Below are 19,324 nucleotides of genomic sequence, written 5' to 3'. Positions count from 1 at the left end.
TTAGCGCTGTTTTTTTAAAAGACCCAAGGTGTCAAGGAAAGACATGAAAAGAACGATGAAACTATGTGATTTATTTCTGAATAGGGAAGAATTCTTGAAAGCCAAAACATTATTGCTACCACAAAATTCACCGCCTTAGCAATCTACTTTATCATATGGGAAAATCCTAAGCACAGGATAGATATAAAATGTGAATATATCTATATACATATTTATATATGTGTGTGTAACATTATATATAATGAAATATAAAAGTTTGAATGCATCAAATTTCAGAACACTTAAAATAATCTATAAGAAAATTTCTTTGAATATCACATACAGATTGGAGAGAAGTCAGAAGTCAGTGATGAGAAACGATACAGTAACAACATTCATTCTGCTGGGACTGACAGATGACCCTCAGCTGCAGATTTTGATTTTTATCTTTCTGTTTCTCACGTATACACTGAGCGTAACTGGAAATCTGATCATCATCACACTCACCTTTATGGATTCCCACCTTAGAACACCTATGTACTTTTTCTTAAAAAATTTCTCCTTCTTGGAGATTTCTTTCACATCTGCCTGTATTCCCAGATACTTGTATAGCATAGCAACAGGTGACAAGGTCATTACCTATACAGCCTGTATTACCCAAGTATTTTTTACTGACCTCTGTGGAGTAACAGAATTTTTTCTGCTAGCTGCCATGTCCTATGACCGCTATGTGGCCATCTGCAAACCCCTTCATTATGTGACCATCATGAGCAGTAGGGTCTGCAGGACTCTCATCATCTGTTGTTGGATGGCTGGTTTATGTATAATAATCCCTCCACTTAGCCTGGGTTTAAATCTCATATTTTGTGACTCTAACATGATTGATCATTTTGCCTGTGATGCATTTCCCTTAGTGAAAATCTCATGCTCTGACACATGGTTCATGGAACAGACAGTTATAATCTGTGCTGTGCTGACCCTAAATATGACTCTTACTTGTGTAGTTCTGTCATATGCTTACATCCTCAAGACAATTTTTAGATTCCCTTCTGTTCAGCAAAGGAAAAAAGCCTTTTCCACCTGTTCTTCCCACATGATTGTGGTTGCCATCACCTATGGCACATGCATTTTCATCTATATGAATCCTACAGCAAAGGAAGAGGTGACCATTAATAAAGTGGTTTCACTGCTCATTTCTTCTATTTCACCTACATTGAACCCATTTATTTATTCCTTGAGAAACAATCAAGTTAAGAAAGCCTTCAAGGACACAATCAAAAGAATTGCCTTCCTCTCAACTAAGTAAAAGAAAGTATTTTTAAAACATCTCAAAAACAAGAATAAATTTTAATTTTGAAGCTTATAATCTTGTTTTTTAACAATATATATTTGAGTTACATTAATTTTTCTCAACACTTCTTTAACCTAGCTTCCGCTGAGCTATCTTCACTTTTCAAACCAATGTCTCATAGTTTTGTGTGTTAAAGAATCATTTTGAAAAGAAACTAACTTCAAAAAACTATTCATATATATATATATATATATATTTACTCAGGAAAATAATGGGTTAAATTCCTAAACACGCATAAGTGTAGCTTTATGTAAAATGTCTAAAATAGATGAATAATAACATAATTTAAAATACATGTGAAAGAAAATAATAACACTTCCAACATTTAGAAAATAGAGGGAAATATTACTAATACGAACACACAGAAACACTAAACAAAACTTAATATTTTTTTAAATCTATAGCTAGAATTATTGCAAAGTTGTAAATAGGAAGTGTCAGAAATAAAGATTCAACTAAAAGTAGAACAATAATCTATAAAATAACTTGTGGGTGTTCAGGAGATCATAGACTGGGGAAGTAGATGATTATATTATGGACCACAAAGGTTTAGGTTTAAAGTCCCAGGATTAGTGTAGTGAGAGCACTTGGGATGACACAATAGCTGCATATTCAATGAAAGTTTGAATTAGAAAATTGTAGTCATGTTCACAGACAGATTTCATTTTTTTTAATTTATTGGGGTGACAATTGTTAGTAAAATTACATAGATTTCAGGTGTACAATTCTGTATTACATCATCTATAAATCCCATTGTGTGTTCACCACCCAGAGTCAATTCTCCTTCCATCACCATATATTTGATCCTCCTTACCCTCATCTCCCACCCCCCAACCCCCTTACCCTCTGGTAACCACTAAACTATTGTCTGTGTCTATGAGTTTTTGTTTCTCATTTGTTTGTCTTGTTCATTTTTATCTGAAAAATATTGTCTGCTATTTATAGAGCTGTGACTCAAAGGAAAAGCATTCTCCATGTATTTGACAGCTTTTGCCTACATTTAACACAAATTAAGTTTCATAGTCCAAATCCTGCCATAATAATCTAAATTATTAGATGTAATGAATAGAAAAATCCACACAAATATAATTCCTTAGAGATTAAAGTATTCACATCAAATTAACTATTTGCTGTCTGGAAAGCAATGAAATGCAGACATCATCACAAATTATTTGGAGCAATGAAAAAGATGTGGTCAGAAGTAATTCTGTTGTCTTAAAAATATTCATTAGTTACAAAAGTGTAAACTAGCCCTAAAGAGAGGAATTTATCCTAATAAATTAAAAAGTAAATTAAAATAGTAAAATAATAAAAAATAAACAAAAGTAAATGTTAAATGTAACTTACTATGCGTAGAAAATGAAATCAATTAAATAAGTTAAAGAAATTCAAATTCCAGTTATTTGAAAAGTTCAATACCATAGTTAAACCCCCACCCCAGTGATTATGATGAGTAAAAAACAGAAATGTTCAATATTTTATTGGAAAATATTAGACATGTAATAACATAAAAAATCAAGATAAATATGGAAAAAATAAATAAAACTATTGCATTTGATTGTTTTAAAGTCTAATTTTATTCCCATATTGCTTTTCTGAAATAAAGATACATCTTACAGTGGATGGCATCTACCATTGTTCATAGTTTAACTGGCAACATTGTTTTTTCTTTTTTTAATTCATCTTTTAAATTTATTAGGGTGACAATTGTTAGTAAAATTACATAGATTTCAGGTGTACACTTCTGTATTACATCATCTATAAATCCCATTGTGTGTTCACCACCCAGAGTCAGTTTTCCTTCCATCACTATATATTTGATCCCCCTTATCCTCATCTCCCACCCCTCACCCCCCTTACCCTCTAGTGTAATTACATCTTATAATTAATGAGGTCTTAAAATTGATGAAATTTGGCAGATCTCTTCTTTTATCTTGAGGATTTCTTACACATCCAGAAAATTCAAGAAACTCTAAAAGGAAACTAATGGAATTAATAAGGGAAGTTGGTATTCTATCTAACTGAAAAAATGGGAAATGCTTAAAAATCAGTAGACTATACTAGCAATAAACAACAGGAAATCAATGAGCAAATATTATTTTAGTCATAACAGTCATAAAAATTTAATTACCAAGAGAATAAATTTAACCTAAAAGTACAGTGTATATATAAAGTGTAAAAACTCTTTTAAAAATGTAAAATATAATAGGAACAAAAAAGGCAATTGATATTCTTGGTTGGAAATTTTTTTTTTATTAAAATTTATTGGGGTGACAATTGTTAGTAAAGTTACATAGATTTCAGGTATACAATTCTGTAATATATCATCTATATATCACACTGTGTGTTCACCATCCAGAGTCATTTCTCCTTCTATCACAATATATTTGATCCTCTTTACCCTCATCTACCACCCCTTCCCCCCTTACCCTCTGGCAACCACTAAACTATTGTCTGTGTCTATGAGTTTTTATCTTCATTTGTTTGTCTTGTTCTTTTGTTGTTTTCAGTTTATATTTACCACATCTTCTTTATCCAATAGATGATTGATATCCAAGATGTGATATATATACACAATGAAATACTTACTATTCTTCCATAAGAAAAGATGAAAAAGTACCATTTGATAAAACATGCAAAAGAGAAAACTCTTTTGAATGTGTAAATGTTACACACTATACAATGGAATGTTATTCAGCCATAAAGAAGCAAGGAAATCATGCCATTTGCAACAACATGGATGGACCTTGAAGACATTATACTAAGTAAAATAAGTCAGACAGAGAAAGACAAGTATGTATGATCTCACATATATGTGGAATCTAAAACAATAAAACAAAACAAAAACCTAACCTCATAGAAAAATCAAGCAGAAGGAAGGAAATAAAAAGATTAATGGAAATCAGAGGGGTTGTAGACTGGGAGGGGGGTTATCATTTTTAAAGGGGGTGTAAATGTCTAATCATTATGTTGTTTTACACACCTGAAACTAATAATTAAAATAAAGGAAAAAAGATTAGTGGAAATAAATGGAATAGAGAAATACTAGAGAAAAATCAGTGAAATTGATCAAAAGTTGGTTATTTGAAAATGTCAACAAAATTGAAAAATATTTAGTTGCATTGAACAAGATAAAAATGAGAGAAGATTTAAATTACTAAAATTAGGAAGAAAAGAAAAGATATCACTAAACCTTACAACAATAAAAAGAATTATAAGGAAATACTAAGAACAACTATAAACATGTTAGGTAACCTAGATGAAATGGACAAATTCTTAGAAAGACACAAACATCAAACTTGACTCAAGAAGCAATAGAAATCTTACTAGATTTATAACTAGTAGACATGTTGAATTAGTAAAACTTGTCATAAAGCAAGCCCAAGGCCTAGATGTCTTCCATGTTAAAATTTGTCAAATGTTTACAGAATAATTAACGCTGGCCTTTCACAAATATCTGGAGAACATAGAAGAGAAAACACCTCCTAATTCATTCCACGAGACTAATATTACCATGATCCCAAAACCTGACATACACATTGCAAGTAAAGAAAACTACAGACCTTATGACTATACATCCTTTATGAATATAGATGTGAATGTCATCTAAAAAATACTTGCAAACTAATTCCAGGACCCTTTTGTTAACAAACAACTTTGTTGCAGATTTGGCAAATAAACAAGCATCAAATTTGCAATTGGAAAAACCTCATTCTACGAGAAGACAGTTCAGAACATCAGTTCTTCCAAAGCGATTGGAAGATTCTCTGTACTAGCATTTCTTTTTAATGAAGAATAAAAGAAAATATTTCCTGGGCTTATGGCAGAACATCTATCTTGAAGAAGTTTATGCAACTGATTAAAGGGAGAGAAACTCAAGTCATTCAAGGCTTCTGTAACTGTGGGTATGGATTCAATCAGTAGTGAGCAGAAACTCTCATGAAAGTGGTCAACATTACATTATTTTTCAAATTTGTAGCTGTAAGAATAATTGTAGCTAAACAACTCATTGAGGGAGGCTATAATTAACTGCTAGAAGTATAAATATATTTCCTATCTTTTCAGTTCTATCTTTTATGTTCTCTTTTGGTGAGATTGGGTCATATTTGTCTCAGAAATGGATTATCCTTGACTGTATAAAACTAAGAGATGTGAGTTTTAACACGAATATTAATGAAATGTTATTTTTAAAATGCATTATCCTTAAATAGTTTGTATTCATTGATGTGATCATTTCTATGCAATAAGTAGGAAGTCATCTAAAGGTAGTATAACTTGAGGGACATGAAGAAGCAATACCCCCCAACAGAAAAAATTGATTGACAACTTAGTTCACATTGCGTCATCTCATTAGAAATCAAAAATGTTAAATCTTCTATACATAATATAAACAGTAATCAGTCAATAACAATCCAGATAAATTCATTACTCCATACTAGCTTTGTAATATAACAGTTCTCATGGAAGCACAGTTTTAATGACGGGAAGAAAAATGATTTTATAGCTGAATACTATTCAAAGTCAGTTGGGCTGCAATTAGTTGCCACAGAGAAGCACAGGGAGGGAGCTGGGATGCAGAAATGATCTTTCAGTGCATCTCAAGATGATGTGTTGTAAATTTCAGGTGTAGAGGTGCATTCCATGGGCACAACCTAGCTCCCAAGCAAAGCATGAGCAAGTCCATGCCCCTTTTCCGTGATAGTTACTCTCATTCCTGAGATTAACTCTGGAACTTACACACGTGATCAGAGCTGACACTGCCCCCCATCTCAATACAGAGGGAATATCATAAAGTAATATAGAAAAACTTTTCATGTGATAAACAAGTTGGAGGCTCCAGCACAAATTATAGGAAAATTTCCTTTTGGGGAATCAGTGATTCAATTTTTTAAATATTTAAGAAGCTGATGTTAGTTTGTGTTAGTTGCGAAAAAAATCTGTATACAATATATTGCCACAAATTTAGAACATCAAAGTCTCTGACTCCTGGTTTTAACAACTAACTGAGAGATACATCAGGAAAGCAAAAGCAGTATCAATGAACATACAATTATTCTTCTGACTGGCAGATAAGGCAAGTAGGAGAAGGCACTTACCACTTTTTTCAAGAATGAAAGTAATGGATATAATCTGAGTAGTGTTTCTTCATGATACTGCACTAACTAGGAGAAAAAAACTCCAAAAAAAGACAAAATGAAGGATATAAACCTGAAAGCAACAAACAAATAAAATACTCATAGACACAGACAACAGTTTAGTGGTTACCAGAGGGAAAGCGGGAAGAGGCGGAGCTAGAAAAGGTTAAAGGGGGTCAAATATATGTGACAGAAGACTTCACTTTGGGTAGTGAACACACAATGCAACATATGGATGATATATTATAGAATTGTAATATATATAATTTTATTAACCAATGTTACCTTAATAAATTTAATTTAAAAATAAATAATAAATAATAAAATGTATCAGAATAAAAAATGTCAAAATGACTCAGAATATAGCATATTAAATAAGTAAATTTAATATTCCATCACTTTTTAGATACATCCCAAATAAGGATAATACAGCTCAGGAGGAAATTTTTACCTACGTTTTTGGCCAGTATTGTTTTTTTAAGGTATTGAATGTATAGAGAGAACTATGTTACTTATACATGTTGTTCTAGTTTTAATGTAATGCTTTAATCTCAAAACAATGTACATTCTCAGGGAAATATTAAAATGGGAATAAGAACGGATTGGTCTGAATGACACCCAACACCTATATCAGTTTCATTAAGTTTCAAAAAGAATAGCTACTTAAACTAAAAACCAAGCGGTCCTGGAATTGGGGGACAGATAAACGAAGAAAGAGACGATCTCAAAGGAAAGATTCCTCCAGATAGATATTCCATGTAAAGTAATTTGCTCAATACTCAGTCAAATCTATTTGATTATAAGAAACTCAAGGAATGAAACAGAAGGAAAGTGGGGACATTTTATGCTTGAGATGTAATTAACTACATTCTTGAGATTCTGAAGAGCAATTACTTTTGGAGATTAAGCAATTAGGAGTCCAAGAAAATATCCACCTCATGTACTTATTAAGTTAAAGGAAATAAGAGAGGAGACTGAGAAATATAAACATAACAGAGAGAAGAGAAACACACAGAAATTAGAAATAAAAAGATAGGAGAAAAATGCATGTAATGTTAAGGTAAATTATGAGAGAATGTTATGAATAGTATGTGCTCAAAAGTATACATTCCACACAGAAGTCTGCTACTGTTTTATACCGAAAAAAAAAGGTCGATAAACTTTGACAAAGACTGTTTCATTAGAATGGTGGCAGCAAAAGTGTGGTTACAATACAGTAAAGAATAAATGGATGGTGAACAATAAAAATAAAATCTCTGTGAATCAAGACATTGAAATAGTGAGCATATATTTATTAGTTATTATGAGCTAAGCACTTTTCTAAATTTCAAATACATATAAATTTAACTTTTAAAAAACATTGAAAAAAATACTATTATTATTTCTACTTCATGATGACAAAACTGAATCACAGGGCTTGGGGAATGTGATTAGTATTTAAATCGGATTTTTTTGTTTTTAATGACATTGGTACCAAGATGTTGGAATGTTTAAAACTTAGCTAACCAGATTAACAGATAAAAACAATCGTGATGATGTCATACAATCCTGTGAATGTCACACCCAACATATCTTAACATTGGAAACAACATATTTCTCACCAAAATACTATGTTCTGCACAAAAGACAATAACCATATAATTAGAAAGAAAGTCATGAGGGAGAAACAGAAAGAAGTGAATAAGGATAAAGTTGTTTAGAGAATAAAACATGAGTTTAAAACATTGAGGGTATATGGCATGAAATATATGGTGATGGAAGGAGAACTGACTTTGGGTGGTGAACACACAATGTGATATGTACATGATGTATTACAGAATTGCACACTTGAAACCTTATGTAACTTTACTAACCATTGTCACCCCAATAAACTTTAATTTTTAAAAAAAGAAATAATGCCAGAACTCAAAATCTTAAGTAATAGATATGAAAAGCCTGTATAGTAATCCCCAACTATTTGTGTTATATTTGTACTTTATCAATAATCAACTACAAAGAAAAAGTTTTTAAGGAGTTTAAGATTTGGCTTTAGGATTTAGCTTCAGTTAGCAGTAAAGTAAAACATGAGTAATTCCAATCCAATGTGCAAATAAAAGTAAAACATAAATTGGGCTCTTCCCATAAGCTTCCTGAGGTGACCTCTGAAAATGGTTTGCTATTCACTTGACCCAGAGAACCCCACAAAATTATGTAAATCAATAAGTTCAAATCTACGTGTTCATTTTAAGAACACTCATGAAACTGCCCAGGCCATCAAGGGTATGCATATCTGAAAAGCCACCAAGTATCTAAAGGATGTCACTTTACAGAAGCAATGTGTGCCATTCTGCCATTACAATGGCGGAGTTGGGAGGTGTGCCCAGGCCAAATAGTGGGACTGGACGCAGGGTTGGTGGCCCAAAAAGTGCTGAATTTTTGCTGTAAATGCTTAAAAATGCAGAGAGTAATGCTGGACTTAGTGGTTTAGATGTAGATTCTCTGGCCATTGAGCACATCCAGGTGAACAAAGCTCCCAAGCTGTGGTGCAGAACTTACAGAGCTCCTGGGCGGGTTAGCCCATACCTGAGCTCTCCCAGCCACACTGAGATCTTTACTGAAAAAGAGCAAATTTTCCTAAACCAGAAGAGGATGTTGCACAGATGAAAAAGATCTCCCAGAAGAAACTGAAGAAACAAACAAAACTTATGGCCCAGGAGTAAATTCAGCATCAAATAAATGATAATAAAAGTAAAAAAAAAAAAGTAAAACATAAATTGGGAATAAAAAGCAGTGAAGATGACTCATAATATGTTGAAGCATGGTACAGATAAAGTAATCTGATTTTAAATATATATATATTGAAATTACTAAAACAAACTGCTGTGGAATCGAATAATACCTAATAAAAAAATAATATTTATAATTAAAGTTTTAAAAATTGTTTCAGATGATTTTGAATACGTTGTTAGCAATTAATTCTTACTGTGTAATATTAACATCACTCCTCATTTCAAATCTCTCTGAATTTTAAATGCACATTGAACAGAAATCGGGACACAATGGTGACAAACGACACAATAACTTTTATCCTGCTGGGACTGACTGACGACCTACAACTGAAGACTGTGATTTTCATCTTTCTATTTTTCACCTACGTGTTGAGGGTAACTGGGAACCTGACATGCATCTTCCTCATCTTCACAGAGTTTCACCTTAAAATGGCCATGTACTTTTTCCTACAAAATTTCTCCTTCTTAGAAAACTCATTTACATCTGCTCATATGCCCAAATATTTGTACAACATATCAACAGGTGACAAGACAATCACGTATGACAATTGTGCCATTCAATATATTTTACAGACCTCTTCGGTGCTAAAGAATTTTTTCTTCTGGCCCCCATGTCTTATGACCAATACGTAGCCATCGGCAAATCCCTGCATTACACGACCATCATGAACAGCAAGGTCTGTAGAAGACCCATCCTTTGGTGCTGGACATCTGGTTTGTTGATCATAATCCCATCACTCAACCTGGGCCGAAATCTGGAATTCTGGGACTCTAATGTTATTGATCATTTTGTCTGTGAGGTATTGCCCCTCCTATAGATCTCACACTCAGAAACATGGCTCATAGAGCAGGTGGTCATATTCTGTGTTGTGTTGACCTTTATCATAACCCTTGTATGTATAGTTCTATCCTATATACATCATCAAGACCATTTTACAATTCCCTTCTGTCCTGCAAAGAAAAAAGTCATTTTCTACCTGTTCATCCCACATGATTATCACTTCCATAACCTATAAAAGTTGTATTTTTCACATACATAGAATGGAATATTTCAACCATGAAAAGGAACGAAATCTTGCTATTTGCAACAGCAGGAATGGACCTTGAGGGTATTATGCTAAGTGAAATAAGTCAGACAGAGAAAGACAAATACTAAGTGTTTTCACTTATATGTGGAATCTAAAACAAAGAAACCAAAAAGAAATCAAATTCATAGATACAGAGAACATTTGGTGGTTGCCAGAGGCTGAAGGTGGGGAGTAGGTGATGGGTGAAGGGAGTCAAGAGGTACAAACCTCAAGTTATAAAATAAATAAGTCCTGGATATAATGCACAGCATGGTGACTATATTAATAATACTCTATTGTATATTTCAAAGCTACTAAGAGCATAAATCTTAAAAGTTATCATCACAAGAAAAAAATATATTACTATATGTAATGATGGATGTTAACTAGACTACCATAATGATCATTTCACAATACAGGACATACAAATATCAAATCAACAAGTACACCTGAAACTAACATAATTTATATGTCAATTATACCTTAATAAAGTATTTTTTAATTGAAAAAAATGTTTGAAATAACAACATAGAAATGAGGAATACCTCTTTTTTCTTTTCTTTTTTATTTATTTGTTAAATTTATTGGGGTGACAATTGTTAGTAAAATTACATAGATTTCAGGTGTACAATTCTGTATTACATCATCTATAAATCCCATTGTGTGTTCACCACCCAGAGTCAGTTCTCCTTCCATCACCATATATTTGATCCCCCTTACCCTCATCTCCCACCCCCCAGCCCCCTTACCCTCTGGTAACTACTAAACTATTGTCTGTGTCTATGAGTTTCTGTTTCTCATTTGTTTGTCTTGCTCTTTTGTTGTTTTTGGTTTATATACCACATATCAGTGAAATCACATGGTTCTCTGCTTTTTCTGTCTGACTTATTTCGCTCAGCATTACACTCTCAAGATCCATCCATGTTGTCACAAATGTTGAATAGTATTCCATTGTGTATATATACCACCACTTCTTTATCCATTCATCTATCGAAGGATATTTGAGTTGTTTCCATGTCTTGGCCACCGTGTTCATAAACCTACAATGAACATTGGAGCACATGTGTCTTTATGTATAAATGTTTTCAGATTTTTTGGGTAGATACCCAGGAGAGGGATTGCTGGGTCATATGGTAATTCTATTCGTAATTTTTTGAGGAACCTCCACACTGCCTTCCATAACGGCTGCACCAGTCTGCATTCCCACCAACAGTGTATGAGGGTTCCTTTTTCTCCACAGCCTCTCCAACACTTGTTACTATTTGTCTTGTTGATGATAGCCATTCTGACTGGGGTGAGGTGATATCTCATTGTGGTTTTTATTTGCATTTCTCTGATGATTAGTGATGTTGAGCATGAGGAATATCTTGAACACAAATATTCATACTTGTTAGGGAAAAAAAACTATATAACTTCATCATTTATTGACTAGAAAGCAAAAATAACTTATCATTTTGACCCAAAAAATAGACTCTGGCAATTATTCTAACTAGTGTGCAAAATTATTTTTATTAGAATGTCCTTTTTTGAGTTTTTTCATTGTAAAAAGTTGTTGGCTTTGCAACCTCAGAAGCATCAGGGGAAAATTCGAAACAAGTCCCCATCCACAGAGGGAAAGGAAAGACCTAAGAAAGAAGCAGACCGTTACAGATTGGTAAGTAGCAGATTCAATAAGTAAAGGAACTTATATACAAGGTTCATCTTGGGAGGCCACAGGAGGAGTAGATCCCCGCACAAAGTTTACATAGAAGCCTCATCTGGGATCAGTCACATGTACCATCCAGATGATCTCAACAACATATTGCTCTCCCAGGCTGTGTCCTAGAAAATAACTCCCACTGAGGGAACAGTGGGCAGAATGTACATTCCAAGGACAGGGGAAGGGATGAGGAGCGTCTTATTACCCAGTTCCAGCTTGCCTTCAGCGGGCAGTCACATCCTCTCAATGACCTCCTCCAACAAAGATGGACGTAAATCTAACTTTGCTTTAAGTATCAATTAACTTATGGTAATACATTTCAAAAGCAATTATCTTTCATTTTAAATTATTTTTCCAGCTTTCTTGAGGTATAATTGACAAGGGAAATTGTAAGATATTTAAAGCATACATCATGATGAATATATACTGGGGGTACCAAAAAAATGTATACACATGACTAGTATTCATCTTTTGTTATTGGTATATATTGAGTATTACAATTTTAATACAGTTTTTCCTTTCTTAAAATGTGTACACTTTTTTTGGCATCCTCTGTAGGTATGTGTGTGTGTGTATACACACACACATATATAAAGGACTCTTCCCATCTAGTTAATTAACATATTCATCACTATATATGGTAATAAGAACATTTAAGTTCTACTCTCTTAGCAAATTTCAATTATACGATACAGTGCTATCAACTATAGTCACCATTTTATACATTACATCCACAGACCTTATTAATCTTATAGCCCAAAGTTTGTACTCTCTTACCAACTTCTCCCTGATTTCCCTACCCCCTAGTCCCTGAAAACCACTTTTATACTCTCTGTTTCTGAGTTTTACTTTTTTTTTTTAGATTCCACGTAAAAGTGATATCATACAGTATTTATATTTCTCTGTCTGACTTATCTCACTTAACATAATGCCCCCAAGTTCCATCCATTTTGTCACAAATGGCGAATTTCCTTCTTTCTGGTGGCCGAATAATATTCCACTGTGTGTGTATATATATATATATATATATATATATATATATATATACACACACACATATATATATGACACATCTTCTTTATCCATTCATATGTTGATGGCCACTTATGTTGTTTCCATTTTTCAGTTACTGTAAATAATTCTACAATGAACACAGAAATGCAGATATCTCTTTGATATCCTGTTATCATTTCCTTTGGATATATACCCCAAAGTGTTATTTTTTAATTCTTTAGGAACCTCCATACTATTTTCTTATTTTTTTAATTAAATTTATTGGCGTGACAATGGTTAGTAAAATTACATAGATTTCAAATGTACAATTCTATAATACATCATCTATAGATCTCATTGTGTGTTCACCACCAAAGTTCGTTCTCCTTCCATCACCATATATTTGACCAATCCTTTACCCTCTTCTGCCACGTCTCCTCCCCCTTATCTTCTGGTAACCATTAAACTGTTGCTTGTGTCTATGAGTTTTTGTTTCCTTGTTTGTCTTGTTCCTTTGTTGTTTTCAGTTTTATATCCCACATATCAGTGAAATCATATGGTTCTCAACTTTTTCTGTGTGACTTATTTCACTTAGCATAATAATCTCAAGATCCATCTATGTTGTCACAAATGACAGTATGTTACCTTTTCTTAGGGGAAAGTAGTATTGCTCCATACTATTTACATAGTAGCTGCACCAATTTACATTCCCACCAACAATGCACAGGATTAACTTTTCTCCACATACTCACCAACACTCGTTATTCCTTGTCTATTTGATGGTAGCCATTTTAACAGGTAGGTCTTATTGTGCTTTTGTATTTTCCTGATGATTAGTGATGTTGAGCACCTTTTCATATGCCTGCTGGTTGTTTGTATGTCATCTTTAGGAAAATGTCTATTCAGCTTGTCTGCCCAATTTTTAATTAATTTGGTTTTTTTGCAATTGAATTGTACAAGTTATTTATTTATTTTGGATATTAATTCATTGTCAGATATGATTAGCAAATATCTTCTACCACTCAATGAATTGTTTTTTCATTTTGTTGATGTTTTGGTTTTTTTTTAATATACAGAGCATTTTGGTTTGATGTAGTCTCACTTGTTAATTTTTGCTTTGTTGCCTTTGTTTTTGGTGTCAAATATTAAAAAAGTCACTGCCAAACTAATGTTAAGGAGCTTATCCTCTATGGATTCTTCTAGGAATTTTAAAGTGTCAGGACTTACATTCAAGTCTTTAGCCTATTTCAAGTTGATTTTTGTACATTGTGTAAGATAGAGATCCAGTTGCATTCTTTTGCATATGACAATCCGATTTTTCCAACACCATTTGTTGAAGAGACTGTACTTTCTCTGTTGTATATTCTTGGCTACTTTGTCATAAATTAATTGACCATAGGAGCATAGACAATTCAAAAGGACATGGATTTAGAGTAAATTAAATTTAAAGTCTAATGGAGCATCAAGATATTGAACATGAATATGGTGGTATATGTTTAGAAGTTAAAGAACATTGATGCATATAGAGTTATACAAATTGTGTTGTTGCTTCTTTTTAAATAATACTTATAAATATATTAATACACCTGTGGAAAAAAGTCTGGAAGTTTGATACTATAACTAAGCAGTATGGGTTATATGATTTTACATACTTTTCCTTTTTCTTGTCTAAGTAAAATTTCCCAAATATAATAAATTATTTGTAAAACAAACGTAAGTGAGAAACGTGATTTCTTTATGATCCTCCCATATGATATGTCTGGGTTCATAATATGTGACAGTAAAAAAGGAGCTAAAGTTGTGTTTTATAACCAGATTCTTTGTAGTCCTACTGGCCTTTATCTACTGCTGCATCCTATCTCCAAGGACACTGTCTCCAAAGAAGCCATAGTTAGCATATCTTTTCTACCTCAGTGTTCTCACTCAGAAGATTCATTAGTGGCTTTGTTCTAGAGTCACCAGGGACTCTTCGTTTATTCACTTAGTTGCATTTTTATCAAATAAAGCAAACTGTTAAGCTAGATATAAGTAAATATGCTCACAACCCTGAGAGCTCATAGTAGCAATTTCCTTAAAACTGGAGAGCATTCCTGACATCTCACAACCCGCATATTATACTATTGTTATTTGATATTTTTCTTTTTGGGGGAGGGTTATAACAACACAACAAGAAATTCCATGTAATTGGTTGAAGATGAATACTTCCAAGAGGTCTATGCATCTTAAAGTTGTTGTGAATATGAAAGTGGATTCGTAAGCAAAGGTGACCAGAGGTCCATATGAAAGTTTTCACCCCAACGACCATTTTCAATTTAGGACTTTTAAGCTTTCATGTTTTTCAACATCCATCAGAAACTATGATTGACAGTCATAATAGTAAGTGAGATAAAATTTGTCATTTTAATTCTATTTACTTTTGTGTGATTTGAGTTTTATTATGCTCTGGAAAACATATTTTATCTACTTTTTAAATTGAAAATTTAAATGATAATTTCTATATTTGGTAAAGCATACATATTATTACTTTTTTAGAATGAAATCTTGTTGGATATATAAATGTCATTTTCTAGGAGATTTTTATGCATAAAAATATATTGTCATTTAAAAGGATTAAAACTGGATAGCTATCCAGAAATATATTACCTATATCAATGACCTCACATCAAAAAATAAGACATATATTTATATTATTGTGTAAGCATACTTCTTAATCTCCCAAAAGAATGACACATTGACTGAAGTTGCATCATTTCATTACAAATCCCTGTCTTCATTCCAAACATATCTTTGACAGAATCAACAAAGGCAATCAGTCACATTTCACTATGAGTTATTTTTTAAATCTTGTTTTATTATACCTTGTTATATCTTAGAAGGAAAAAGGACAAGAAAAACATGTTTTTAGAACACGACATAATAGCCCATGGTGTCAGAGCTCAGTAAATTTACTCAGTGCTATAATGCATGTAGTTGCTGAGAGACTATTTAGGGTTGGAGAAAGGTAGGAAATGGGCAGCAGAAATCTTTCTCTTATATACATCTCAATTTGATTTAATATAGTCATTGAATGTATCTCCAATTCCCTTAGCATGTTCCGCCAGGCAAACCATGAGCCTAGTTTACTCATCTTCCTTATGTTGGACACTGTAACCTGAGGCCTTATCTGCAGTATCTACTTAGATCATCAGAGCTGACTAAGTGAAACAACCCATTAGTTTACATGATAAAATGAGTCCACATACAAATAAATTGGGATCTCCTGAGGAAACTTTTCACAATTCACTGTTGTAGGGAAATTTCAAACCTAGAGACACTAATTTTAAAATGTATGGTGATGGAAGGAGAACTGACTCTGGATGATGAACACACAATAAAATATATAGATGATGTGAATTGTACACTTGAAACCTATATAATTTTACTAACCACTGTCACCCCAATAAATTTAATAAAAATGAATAAATAATTAAGAAACAAAAATATTTGACTCCCTACTAATGTAATCAATTGTCAATGTCTGTGGAAGAGCTATTAACACAAATTCGGAATTTAAAAAGTCCATGTCTTCTGGATTAAACGCCTTCGGATAGATGCTCTCAGTGGCAAAAACTACCTCAACAGAATTTTACTGGATGATAGAGCACAGAGAGGGTAGTTTCTCTTTTTTACCTCCTATGAAGGTAATAAACAAAAGCAGAAAAGTTGATCCTCTTCGAAAACAAAAGAAAAAAATTCCACCACAGATTCTAACATAGAAAATTTAATTCAACAAAGTTCATATCAAAGTGCTTTGAATTATAAATCCAAATAGAAAAATAGACTCATAGGTGTCTGCAAAACATACATAGATAAATTCATTTAGAAACACTTATTGGACAGTTGAAAACATATCTGGAGCTATGTTAGTTGTATGGTGAAAAAGATACATTTCATGCTTCCCACATATTTGTATTGTCTTAAGTGTTAAAATAGGAAAACATTGTTTTCCTTGGGAACACAGTGACAAGGATTAGAGATTGCATATTCATCAGACTTGCAGGAAACTTTCCAGCAAGCTTAAAGATGAAATTGAAAACCAAAGGAAGAATAGAAGCTATTCAAGTGAGTTGAAGACAAAGAACAGATGTTTCGTGAGAAATGTTTACTAAACTATCTGTCACATGGAATGCGCTCAATAAATGTAGTCTATTATCTTTATTGATAAGAACAGATTGAGAGGAGGAAGAGAAAGCGTGATAGAGAAAACCATGAGTTTTATGTGTGACATAGTAGATTTGAGGTCCATGTGAAATGTTTAAATAGATATGTTCAGTTGCATCTGAGAATCAGAAAGGACTATTACAAAAAGATACAGATTTAGTAATAACCACCTGAAAGATGATATTTCAAAATAGGAATTGATGAAAATACAAAGGAAATATTAGTATGGTGAGAGTGAAGTGTTAAGAAGAAAACACTAACAGGCAGATAAAAGGGTCAGAGAAACATATCATGTGTAATATCTTTGAAGTTTTCTTTCAGAGCATTTCATAAAAGTATAAAAGTATACTGTGCATAAGTATATTGTGCATTAAGACAGTCTATATGCTGATAGATTTCATACTTTTAAAAATAATCTATAATAAAATGTCTCAATGTCACATGCAGATTTAACAGAAGTCGGAAGTCAACAATGAGAAACAGTACAGTAACAACATTCATTCTGCTGGGACTGACAGATGACCCTCAGCTGCAAGTTCTGATTTTTATCTTTCTCTTTCTCACCTATATGCTGAGCATAACTGGGAACCTGACTATCATCTCCCTCATCTTATTGGATTCTCACCTTAAAACAGCCATGTACTATTTCCTACAAAATTTCTCTTTCTTGGAGATCTCATTCACATCTGCCTGTATTCCCAGATACTTGTATAACATAGCAACAGGTGACAAAGTCATTACCTACAATGCCTGTGCCAGCCAAGTAGTTTTTATTGACCTCTTTGGTGTAACTGAATTTTTTCTCCTGGCCACCATGTCCTATGACCGCTATGTGGCCATCTGCAAACCCTTGCATTATGTGACTATCATGAGTAGCACAGTCTGCAGAAGACTTGTCTTCTGTTGTTGGGTAGCTGGTCTATTTATTATAATCCCTCCACTTAGCCTAGGCTTAAATCTGGAATTTTGTGATTCTAATACCATTGATCATTTTATCTGTGATGCATCTCCCCTCCTCAAAATCTCTTGTTCAAATACTTGGTTCATGGAACAGACTGTTATAATCTGTGCTGTGGTGACCTTCCTTATGACACTTATGTGTGTGGTACTGTCCTACATTTATATTATCAAGACAATCTTAGGATTCCCTTCTGCCCAGCAAAAGAGAAAAGCCTTTTCCACGTGTTCTTCCCACATGATTGTGGTTTCCATCACCTATGGCAGCTGCATCTTCATCTACATCAAACCTTCAGCAAAGGAATCAGTGGTTATTAACAAGGGTGTCACAGTGCTCACTACTTCCATTGCTCCAGTGCTGAACCCTTTCATTTACACACTGAGGAACAAGCAAGTCAAACAAGCCTTCCATAACTCAATCAAAAGAATTGAGGTATTTTCCAATAAGAGAATGTGAAACTAAATAAACACATATAATGAACTTAACACATTCCCTAGCCATGTTAAGTTATTCAAAACATTCTCATTCATCCTGATCTAGTGACATCTTCCTCACAAACCTCTCTAAGATCCTTCCACAAATAAGCACATTAATAGCTTTTCAAATTTAAATACTGGCTTCACCTCCAAATTAAGAATAACAAAAAAATAAAAATAGAATAGCAGTATATATCCAATTTAGAAATATCAAAAGAGAATACAAATGTTTACATTTTCCAGCAAAAGAATAAGTAATGGTTGCCAGTGTTTTATCTAATCCAAAGCTTTCAAGTGATTTATTCATTGATTTACTTAACAAATATGTATTGGAAGTTTCTTTGTGGCAGGTACTGTTACTGTTTTAAGCAATAAAAATAGAGGAGGGAACAAACCAGCAAAAATTTACTCCCATGTCCCCTCTGTGGTAAACAGAATAAATTCTATGTTAAAGAAAGTAAAATGGTAACTTGCACTCAAATCAATACTTTTTTCATAAAAGGGAATATAAACCTCATAATTATGGAAAAACATCTAAAATACTAAAACTTGAATATAAGATTTGTATCAGAGCAAATTGGTAATAACCAAAACTTTTAAATGTCATAAGCTTTTCTCCAAAAAATACATGAAGTTAATGGGAAGATGGAAAAAATAGATAATAATTATTTTGAGAAATTTAAATATTTTGGTATTGC

General features: G+C 32.9%; 2 protein-coding genes and 1 pseudogene across 2 annotated transcripts; all 3 read left to right on the top strand.

The window, feature by feature from the left end:
- The first annotated feature begins 349 nt into the window (after window positions 1-349).
- Window positions 350-1,285, top strand: LOC109439234 (olfactory receptor 6C2). The gene has a single exon (XM_019719496.2). It carries the CDS (start codon window positions 350-352, stop codon window positions 1,283-1,285), a length of 936 nt encoding a protein of 311 aa, XP_019575055.2.
- Window positions 1,286-9,503: 8,218 nt separating this feature from the next.
- On the top strand, window positions 9,504-16,104 carry LOC109439223 (olfactory receptor 6C2; annotated as a pseudogene).
- A 1,560-nt stretch (window positions 16,105-17,664) lies between these two features.
- Window positions 17,665-18,606, top strand: LOC109439222 (olfactory receptor 6C2). The gene has a single exon (XM_019719487.2). It carries the CDS (start codon window positions 17,665-17,667, stop codon window positions 18,604-18,606), a length of 942 nt encoding a protein of 313 aa, XP_019575046.2.
- The last annotated feature ends 718 nt before the right edge of the window (window positions 18,607-19,324 follow it).

The sequence above is a fragment of the Rhinolophus sinicus genome, linkage group LG02 (genome assembly GCF_036562045.2).
Source record: "Rhinolophus sinicus isolate RSC01 linkage group LG02, ASM3656204v1, whole genome shotgun sequence".
Lineage (NCBI taxonomy): Eukaryota > Metazoa > Chordata > Mammalia > Chiroptera > Rhinolophidae > Rhinolophus > Rhinolophus sinicus.
The sequence above is the reverse complement of the archived record's forward strand: the minus strand, read 5'-3'. Positions and strand labels throughout refer to the sequence as shown.